Source organism: Morone saxatilis, unplaced genomic scaffold (assembly GCF_004916995.1).
Source record: "Morone saxatilis isolate NCDOM2014 unplaced genomic scaffold, NCSU_SB_2.0 Contig15, whole genome shotgun sequence".
Taxonomy (NCBI): domain Eukaryota; kingdom Metazoa; phylum Chordata; class Actinopteri; family Moronidae; genus Morone; species Morone saxatilis.
Window position 1 is genome coordinate 23552358 of NW_023339707.1, and position 11358 is coordinate 23563715.

Here is an 11358-nt window from a genome sequence, read left to right on the forward strand (position 1 = left end):
CACCCTGACTTCATCCACTACAGCAGCTTCTCAAAACTGCACCAACATCATGTCCAAATCATTTCAAACCCCCCTGTGAACCCCCTTCAGACTCGATGTACTCGAACAGCTCTGACATCTCAAAACCTCTGTACCATCATCACCATCAGGCCTGGCTCCCATGGCCCTTTTTTAACAACCTCCATTTCTCTGACACACCTCCTGGATTACAGTCGTGTGAAAAAGGCAGACACAAATGGCGATGATATTTCCACTCTGAATCTGATCCAGCAGAGCAAACTGCTGCTGCACAAACCACCGAAAAGAAAGAAAAAGCAAGCAGCTGCTACCTTCTACCTTCTTCTTTTTTTTGTCACTCAGCATTAAAACAGTAAAAGTGTGTACTCACCTAATGGAAGTTCCATACTTGAACTGACTTGTGTGTTTACATTGACCATGTCGTCCTCTGCTTCCTCTCAAGCATGTGTTTTACATCCACCTTTTCCTCCCTCACCATAAGGTGTAAAATGTGGAAGTTTGGCGCAGGGTGCTGTAGTGTGAGAAGGGTGTTGTTGGTGCAAGGTAAGGCCGGTGTTGCCGCTGTTATCTTATTGATTTTCCTAATCTGGGCAAATGTGGGTGGGGAGGTTAAACAGTAACCAGGCTCGTATGGACACCAATCTATATAGCAGCTGTAACTAAGGCAACATGATGATAGAAACTCAAATAGACATAAAGTTATCATGTTCCTTTCGCTCTTTCTCATCACCAAACATCAGTTTCTCCACATACAGATTAGGAGTGAATAAGAGCATAGAATAAGAAACTGAGTTTATACAAAAAGGAGAGAAAAAGCGAGAGGGTGGGGAGTGACATAAAAGACAGAGAGGAGTGGAGAATGTACTGAGGGTGGCAGCGAGCAAACTGTGTATGATGAGTGACGTCATCAGTTTTGTTTTGACTGAGGGGAAAAAAGTCACTTACTGCTTAGCTGTCATTGTGATTGGGCCTGAATCACCTGTGGTGAGCAAGACACCCACTGAAATCTAATTTTAAAATGTTATTTCCTCTGTCAGAAACGGATACCAGCTGCAGGCAAACAGGCTTTTAAAATTTCAGTCAGTATTTCAGTAATGTTGGTGTTTAACATGATTTACTCAGACAAGCTGGTCAATATTAAGACATATTCAGGATACATCAACATGACCGGTGTTTTTATGGTCTTTATGTGTTGTGTGTCTCCTAATAAAAAGTTAGAATTATGGGAAATGCACCTTTCTGTATGTATTCTAGATGAGAGTAGGACTCCCATATCTGTACATGTAGCTACAGCCAGCAAGCAGTTAGCCTAGCTTAGATATAGCATGTTAAATACCGAGGTTAAGAGCTGAATACTTTTGTTACCTTCAGATAGAGCCAGGCTAACAGTTTGCCTCTGTTTCTAGTCTTTATGCTAAGCTAGCATAGCTAGCACCTGACTAAGACTGCCTGTAATTTTTATATTTATATATATTTATATTTATTTTATTGGTGTTAAAACCAACAGATGTAAAATCTATAATAACCAGCACTGTGAACGAAACCTTTCTCTCACACAGATGATAAATTACAGCAACTCTTCAGTTCTGGATCTAAAGCTGCCAAATAAACATTCCTATTCATTATTTTTCTGTGATAAAATATTACTGTAGTTTAAATCTTTCCAACTGTGTGTTATTATTAATAAAGAGAAATCTCTCTTAAAAACTGAAACAGGAGTTCCGCAGCGTTCTGTTCTTGGTCCATTCTTTTTTTTAGTTTATATATAAATGATCAATCATGTCTTGGAACAGGTTTCCAAATGTATGCAGATGATACAGTTATATATGTATCTCCACACAGCCGTCACATCATTTACAAGCTACAGCGGCATTGTTTGTTAAGAGAACTTTGCTTTTCTTCCAGTACTTGAAATAAGCTAATGAGTTAAATCTGAAGATTAATGGGTTTAGTGGCATCTAGCAGTGAAGCTGCAGATTGCAACAAACTGAACACCGCTCACATCTGTATTTGACAACCTGGGAATGAGGACGGGCTGTAAAGTGTGCAAGAGATAATGTGAAAGGCCATTTCTAAAGCAAGTGTTTGGTTTGTCCATTCTGAGCTGTAGAGATATGGCAGCCATGGAAGGCAACCTGTAGATAAACATGTCTCATTCTAAGGTGACAAAAACACAACAAATCCTATATTCAGGTGATTGTACACTAAAGAAAACATAACAATGAATATTATATTAATTTTCTGCCAGTAGATCCTCTTAAATGTGACCAACTGGAAATTTAAGTTGTTGTGTAACCTCTTGGTCACAAGCAGCATCTACAATAACCTTATGATGATATACAATCGAGCAACAACAGGAAGTTGATAAGACCACATTACTGCTGTTCTTAGGAAATTAAATCAGTTTTAATAATTTTATTACATTTGCTCATCTTAAATTGATCTATACATGCCTACATGAACCAGGCCGCCCAGGTGCTCAGTAATGTTATGGACCAACCAACAGGAGTTTCTGTTCGGGGGGGATCAAAATGTGGAATTCCTTACCTAAAGAAGTCAAACTGGATCCTGACTGGGATCATTTTATACTCAAACAGAAACTGTTTTTGAAGAGGGATCAGTTTAAAGTCATGAATGATCTGCTGTTTCATGGTGCTTTAATGTATTATTTTGTGTCTGTATTGTTCTGTTTTTCTTGCTGACTTCTGTGTTTTTAATATACATACTTATTGTTGAGTTGGTGTTTTGTCTTGTCTATAGTGTATTTGTTGAGTTTTATATATTTTAAAGTCCCATAGGGACGGGCATTGCAAATTTGCTTAGGCTATTAGTGTAAGTCACGATACAAATAAGCAATAAAATAAAAATTAATAAAATACAGTCACCAAAGTGCTGAGTTAGGTTGCTCTTTACACTTGTTTGTAAGGAACTTTATTTGTTTGCTGGGCAAAAATGGTTTACATATAAAATATTTTTTACACGTTTGCTGTTACTGGCCGTGTGTGTGTGTGTGTGTGTGTGTGTTTTCATGAATTTGCTAGAAGGCACAGCTGATTCCCTCGTATTTTAGACCATAAAAGCTGCATTAGTCCCCTGTTTTATGACGGAGAGAGTCCCTGAGGGGCGAACCGAGAGATGTAATGAGGTGAAATGCAGGACAGAAAATTTCCTGCAGCAGCAGTGAATAAACACAAGCAGTGAACAGCAGATTATTTATAGGGATATACAGCGTCATCAGTTATTTATAACTTAATTATTGTTCAGTCAGCCAAACCAACAATCATGAATCAAACACATTTCAGTTTACTGTGGGAATACCTCGAGGGTTTTTCACACAAAGCATTATTAGAAAGAGAATCAATAACAAATCCAAAGTTACAGCAAGTATAATCTGTAGAACAAAAAGTGCTTAATTTTTGGTGAATGCTTCTCAAAGGTCACTCAAAACGAACAAATTCATCAATAACAGTGCAAAAACTCTTAAGGAAAACAGGCAACTATTTCACCCAATAAAAGACTTCTGTTCTTGTAACATTATTTTGTTTTTTGTGGCCTGTGGATGACCAACAGCAATACAGATATAAACATTCATACCACTACATCAACTCACTTGTGTGTGAAACAGTCATTAATAAAGATTTACTTTGAACATAGTGGTAACTGAACAGCTGCATCACTTTATATGTTGCCACAACTGTCTTATTTTGCAGCCCCGTTGGTTAAACCTTACATGAATTATGTCTTTCTTTCACCTCCATTAAAACACAATTAAAAACACTTGGTCATGTTAATATCTTGTACGTCTTTTGGGTTTTGTGTTTGGTGAGCACTGGTTTCTCCAGCAGGAGCCACCGTAGCTGGACGGACAGACAGAACAAGGCTTCCCGCTCTTATAGGGAGCCTCTCCCACCCAGTTTCCTCTGAAACACAAATAAACATTATGTTACCAATAAAGCATTGTATGCATTTTTTTTTATGTATTTGGACCAATACCTGTCAAAGGATTTCCCATGATAAGACCAAAACCAACAATGTGTTAGTCTATCTCTCAATACTTGAGGAATAAAATATATCAGGCTTTCCTCTATACTTGTTTTTATTTCAATTCATTGTTGTTTTTCGTCTTTTCATTGGATTTGACTACAAGAAAACTATAGAATTTACAGATTTATATACATTTTACTTTTCTGATGATAATGTATCTGCTGTGTTTTAAAACCACAATGTTACCATGCACACCATCTGTCCAAGGGATGGGTTTTGAATTGTTTTCTCTTCTTAAATAGTCGATGATCAGTAAAGACAATAAAAAACTACTTTTTGTGAGTAGTCCTGTTTTGTGCAGATTGAAATGTTCTATCAGAGTAACAAATACCTGCACTTATAGACACTAAGGTCAAGACTGGATTAATGGAAAATTGAGCAGTTGCCCCCTTCTTACTTTATAGAGTAGTTGCACACCAGGAGTGTTGCCTCCCTCCAGGTGCTCCCGAACACAAACATATTAGAGCACTTCCTGACAGCACATCCAACTTTGTTGGTGCTCGCCCACACCATCTGAGAGGAAACACAAAGCACATTATAATGCTCATATCCATTAATTGACACCATTCATATGTCCACTTACAAAAAGCACATTAAAAAAGTTACTTGATTATGTCTTAAATAAATCTAAATCTGATTCTGATTCTGATTCTTATGTTCTCTAATTAAGGCTTGATGTCAAAATACAGCAACAGATTTAATGATTTGTAAGAGACTAAATAAAAATTATTTTGGTGGGGTTAGGGGTCTGAATCTTAAATTCATCTATAAAACACACAGTCCTCCCCACGGTTATTATCCGTCACAACAGTGTGGGGATGTTGTTGTTTTCCCCTTGTGAGTCTGTGTGTACCACAGAAGCATGTTGGGTACTTAGCCAGGTGTTTACATGTCTGTGGACAGATTTGGTCAACTGTGCAAGATGCAGTCCAAAAACAATGGGTGTGATCCGAGCAAGGGCGCTGTAATTAGGGATTAGGAAGTTGGGAACTGGCCCCCAACTTTACGCCCCTGGCCTACATTTATTTTAATCTACTAATAAGTAACCCAATTTTTTTGCAGATCTGAGGTGTGACCAAATCTGGGATGAGGATGAGCCTTCACAAACCATCCTCCCTTCAGCAAGAATTTAAATAATACATAACCGCCACCTTTTCTGACCCCTCCCCGACTCTGCTAATTTTCATACACTCCCTAAATAAGAATGACAGGGGAATTTTTTTAGGGAGTCAACAAATACTGATTGTCTTCAGTGTTCAGTTCATTGCAAAAACACACGTATTAACTCATCTGTCCATATTTACAGTATATAAATGGAGAAAGGGGTTTATTTAGCCCTTACTATCATTATATTGTATCATAGTTACAGCATCCTACAGGAGCAAAACTGTCAGCTTAGACTTAATTCATTGGGAACGTGGAGTCTGTGAATTCACAAAATGAACAAATCCATCTGGACTCCTTCAATCTACCTACCTGTGTGTAGTGAGAGCATACAGACCCGCTGCATCTGTTCGGGAAGGAGAAGTGATGTCTCTCATCGTACCAGGACCTGACCAGATCAGTGATGGACTGGTACCTGTCACATCCAACAAGTATCCAATTACTCATCCATATGTGTTGTTGTTAAAACCATAATGCGTACATAAAAGAGATGATTCTCTGTATCGAGCTCTGCACTACCTTCCTGTTGTGACTGACAGGTTTTGGCCCATGTATTTCATGGCTTGTGTCGGACCATGATCCCAAATGCATCGTGACGCCCAAGAGTCAGCTGACTTCGCGAGTCCCTCATCCCAGAGCTGTAGAGCCATGAAAGAGAGAGAAAAAGAGAGAGGCAGGGGTTGTTCATTTTTTACTCTGTTCAGTAAGAAAATTACAAAAGAAATCAAAATAAGCAAGAAAATGTTGTTTTGTGTCACCTGTTCTCCTTCAGTTTGTTTGGATGCAGAATATATTATAAACATTTGAGGGATCAGGTGTGGTTTTATGTCTTTTTACTTGTATTTCCTCATTGTTTGGGGTTATCTATTATCTAAGTGGTAACCCTTCCTGTTTTCACAAACATTTGATGAATGACTGTAAATTACCATAAAGCAATGAAATTACACTTAATAAGAATATATTAAATATGTTATATGTTATATGTTATATGAGCTATATGTAAAAACATATATATTCCCTTTGTTCCCCAAAGAGTCATTCAAAAACAAAAAAATTGCAGTATCCTACATATTGACATTACTATGTTTGGGGTCAGCCAAGAGCCTTGTTAGACACAACTGTTAATAAAAATCCAAAAACAAAAATCCAAATAGTCTTGTTTGAGATTTGGGAGGAGTTGTGCTGTGTAAAAAATAATAATTCGTTAACACCAATTACAGATATAAAGGATATTAAAATCCAACATTTTTAAGCAGGATTTAAAGCTGGGGTCTCTGAGACACCAAACATACCTACAGTAATGTAACATTCTGACTTCTGACACAAGTTGTTAGGTAAATAATAAGCAGCTCTCATTAAATTAGAGACTTAAATTAAAATCATGAATTATAAAGGTGAAATTTAACATTGTTATTGTTTTCTGAGCTGTTAAAGAGGGCCAGGTGTGTCCAGGACACCAGAAAGTTGTTATTATTTGAAGATAAACCAACCAAAAACTTCCATGTGTCCCTGGTCTGATTCACTATCCAGTGTTTCCTCACCATTAACTCCATATTAGCTGCGGTGGGGAAGACCTGAGAGCGGACCCGGTTGTGGTAATCCAGCAGGGCGTTGATCTCTCTGGATGAAATGGCTCGTTTACGCCTGCTGCGAGGAGCACTGACAGCTCCAGTGAGCATCCTGAAGTCAGACTGTGTTTCTGCTCCAGCTCTGGTCATGTTGAGCAGCTCTGTGGAGGTCGACAGCACAGCAGCGGCAGCAGAGGCTCCCATGTGAGGCATCATCCACAGGGTGGCAGCCAACAGGAGCTGAGCACAGGCAGCACCCATCTGAGCCCTGTGGAGGAGGAGGCTGCAGCTGCACCACATCCCTGCACAACTCTGAGCACAAGTTTATGTTACGATCAGACATCATAAGAACCTCAAACCGGTGAAGAGTTTGACAATTAAAAGACTCAACCACTCTATCAGGTTCCTTTCTCCCATTTAGACCATAAAACCTACCTGTCACCACTTCTGCCTGTGCGATAGCAGAGGGTCATTGTTATACAACATATTACATCTAAACAAGCTGCACAACTTTGCAAATAAGAAGTCAAATGTAAATCCAATATTCACTCTCCTTTTAGCTCAGTTTCTTTCTCTTAAACTCTCCACTATGTTCAACAGCTACTCGCTAACTGTGTCTGTCTGACGCCTGGTGCTGGAAAGGTAGTGTATTGGGGGTTTGCTGCCTGCCTGCTGCTGCGGTGGCTGGAGATGACGCTGATGAGAGTGAACCAAAAACAGTAAAACTGAGTTCCATAAAACCAAAACAATGAGCTGAAAGAGCTAAAACGTTTCACAGGGAAGCTGTTATTATGAATATTAATTAGGTCATTTTAAGGAATAAATTTAAAATAAAATCTATCCTTAAGTCATCAATTATATTTACATTTTATTATACTAAAGAGATTCATGCATGGTTGTATTTTTTACAGCTAGTTAACTTGATTTAAAGATGGTACATAATGTAATTAAACTCTTTTATGGCACAAACACATGTATCTTTGCCTTCCACCCCAAAATGCAACATTATGCCCACTTTAGCTCCTCAACGGATTCACCAGAAAGATTTTAATGTGAAAAATGATCATACTTATAACTGAGAGAGTGTGTGATATGTGGTAGAGGGTCAAAAGGAGTTCTGTTAATTAGTTTGAGATAAAAGATGCAAACTGGTAGTTATGTTATTGATACTGAAATTAAGCTTTCACTAAAGTCTTCATACTTTAGTAATTGTCCACTGCTTCGCTGAAGTTCGCTGAGGCAGCAAAACTCCTGAGGAGAACTTAACATGCAGTCTCATAAAGAACCTTCAACAGGCATCATCAATCAATCAGTAATAATCTGTCAAATCTTTCAGCAAACCGGCGTCTACACTGTTCACAGAGAAAACATCTTTTACATAAAATGTGGTAAAAGTTGAGTCTCAAACCTTCATCAGTGGATCCTTTCACAGAGCAGCAGAGAGACGCAGAGGAGACCCTCACTTCAGCATGAGCCTTTGCAAACAAGTCCGTTTGTCATGTGTGGCAGAGAATTTGAACTAAGCCGAGAGGTTTTCTGAAGCACAAAACCCTCCTGTATACGCTTCTTCTTCCACTTCTACTTCTACTTCTTCCTCCTTCCTAAACTTACAGTCTGTCTCTACTGAAGAGAAAATCACAACCACAGGAAATTGCCTTTCAGGACATCACAATCATAAAATATTTCACTTGCCACAGTCATTGTTCATAGGTTGAACCTCATGTCTGATTTCACACTTCACTTTAATGTCGTCCCATTTTTAATTTTAAGCACTTTATAAACAATTGTTTATTAATATGCAGCATTTTAAATATTATTGAATTAAGATGTATTTTACAATTAATTAGTTAAACAAATACATAATACAAATAAAACACTTACCAAGACCTTTATTTGCTGGTTATAACTTCATTATAATGTGTAATAGACCATTTTTAAACATGTATACTGCTAATGATGCTAAATAGGGCAATTCAAAATAAAGCATTGTCTTTATTTCAAATTAAAACACTCTAATATTTGAACCTTTTATTTGAGAGATTGAGGCTGCCTTACAAGAGCACATGTTTTGGTTGCCCCCTGACAACCCCTGTGTTGTTTCAATAAAATGTTTAAATAAGCATGCCTTGGGGAAGGACTGAATCCATATCAAACAAAAAAAAAAGGAGAAAAGTGGGCTGCAGAGTCAGCGTTCATCTCCAGCTGTTGCTGGTTCCAGGAAGGACCACATATCCTCTGTCATGTTTAATATACTATAACAAGAGACTGAGGACACTGCCAAGGTACACTGCAACCACCTGGCTCTGCAGCTACTGGGGTCAAAGAGATCACTAAGACCAGAGCTCAGACACAGGGAGAAACACAGGAACATGAAATGAAAGCTAAGACACAAGATCAAATGAAATCTGGTGCCATTATGAAATTAAGCTTAGATGCACTGGATTCATTCCACTTATCCTAAATTATATGTTCCTATTCAGCTAACGCCCACCCAAACTTCTGAAGAGTGTGTGAGATAATTAGAAATGTCATGGACTGTGAGAAATCTCAATTTATGAAAAGTTGCGTGCACGCTGAATGAAATGAACTCTTTAACTTTTCCAGTGAGTCCCAGTTCACAGTTTATGGACGAGGAACTCGATCCATGTTGGTTTAACATGGTTGCAATGTTCTGCTTGAAACCTCAAATACAAAAGATGCAGATTTTTTTCTGACGTTACAATTATGAGCATCAGTAACATATAATGTGATATGACTGACTCACATTCTTCACTGTCATCTTGTCACGTTGCTGTCAGCCAGACCAGATCATGAAGTTGGTTCAGGAAGAAAAAATAAATATTGAGTTAAATAGAGAGAGAATTGTTGTCAGCAGAAATTGGACATATTGTGTGGGCAGTGTTAGAGTAGTAAACAAAATATCATGATTATTCAAAGAACCTGAGTAAAATGTATTGAGATTTCAATTATTATTAACAATTTCGAATGAATTTGACCAAAAAAAGCAACTATTTTTGCAATTTTCCACTTTTCTCCACATTTCATTAAAACATCGCAAAATGCATGGCAATTTTTTTCCAAAAACTGCCTTGAAATCAGCCCTTTCAAATCGCAACAATCTACTGGGACTGAAGAAGGAAACATGGTGGAATCAACCTGAATAAACACAGCATCGCTCTGAGGGTTTTTTTTGTCTGTCACCTGACCACTCAGGTAAGCTCTCTGAAGTCGACCCTTCAAAGGCTCACAGCAAACTTCCACACAGGCTCAGCAGAGTGCTGTCAGACTTTGTGACTTTGTGTCTAAAATGCACAGACAGCTCCGTCAAAGAGGCTGCGAAGGGCCTCTGGCACATAAAGGTCAACAACACTTCAGGTTCACGGGGTCACTTCTTGTTGTTGGTCTTTGAGTTTGACCGGTTTGATTTTCCACTCACCCCGAAGGACAACCTCACTCTCCACAGCTGACTATCAACATAAAGTGCTTCTTTACTCTGTCTTTGTTTCTATATCTGAGCCATTTTTATTATTAAGAGTTGCATGTATTATTTTATTATTTAATTTTGTATCTTTAGAGGCATATCTTTGGTGCTGGCTGGAAAGGGAACCCTTGTACTTGTAGGATCAGACATTGAAATGTATCAATGGCCACATGCTTGTCAGTTCTGTCACATAGTTAATATTTCTATCATGGCACATCAAAGACGGGAGAAATGTTAAGCAGCTATATAAATCAGATCCATCAAACTGGTGAAGGTGAGCAGACACAGTGACAGATGGTGGAGCGAGTGTGACTGAGGAGCTCTTCCCTTGTGGATTAAATGTTTTGGAAAGTTCCTGCTGGATAATATCAAAATCTGATGGAAAGGAAAAGGTCAAATGTTGCAGCCAGAAAGTAAATTTACTCAGTGATTTAACTGCTTCCCACTGACATAGAGAGAAAGTAGAAATGCGACACATTTAAAAAGAGAAAATTGCACTTTGGCATAAACTTTCAACTCAGAGCTCATTTCAGCTGAGAATGATGGGAATAGCATTAGTTGTGTAGGTATAAAATATAAGACAAATTCTGACCTGATAATGTCGCTAGCATCCAAACAGGAAGAACATGAATATCTGAAGCAGATTTCATCACAATACATCCAATAGTTGTCGAGATATTTCATTCAAATCCACGAATATGAACCTTATAGTGGCATGAGAGTAAAGGTCAGGGGATTGTTAAGATCTGGAAACCATGAATGTCTGAACAACATTTTGTGCTAATTGATCGAGTTGATGTACGTGAAAAGTCTGACCTGCTGGTGGCGTGACAGGAAAAGACAGGTGGGCACCAAATCTCATGGCAATCCATCCCATAGATGCACGGCTGTGGCTTAAGTCATACGGTGAACCGCCTGCTAATCAGAAGGTTGTCGGTTCGATCCCCGGCTCCTCCCGCTGGATGTTGAAGTGGTCTTGGGGAAGATACTGAACCCATACTTGCTCCTGATGCTGTGCCATCGGTGAATTTGTGTGTGAATGTGACATCTAGCGTAGAGTGGTTGGAAGACTAGAAAGATGCT

General features: G+C 38.6%; 1 protein-coding gene across 1 annotated transcript; it reads right to left on the bottom strand.

The window, feature by feature from the left end:
• Nucleotides 1-3033: 3033 nt before the first annotated feature.
• On the bottom strand, nt 3034-7094 carry r3hdml (R3H domain containing-like). Its single transcript, XM_035656001.1, has 5 exons — nt 6768-7094; nt 5746-5864; nt 5539-5641; nt 4460-4575; nt 3034-3938 (listed from the first exon to the last, which is right to left on the bottom strand). Exons 1-5 carry the CDS (start codon nt 7092-7094, stop codon nt 3806-3808), a joined length of 798 nt encoding a protein of 265 aa, XP_035511894.1. The 3' UTR covers nt 3034-3805.
• Between the last annotated feature and the right edge of the window lie 4264 nt (nt 7095-11358).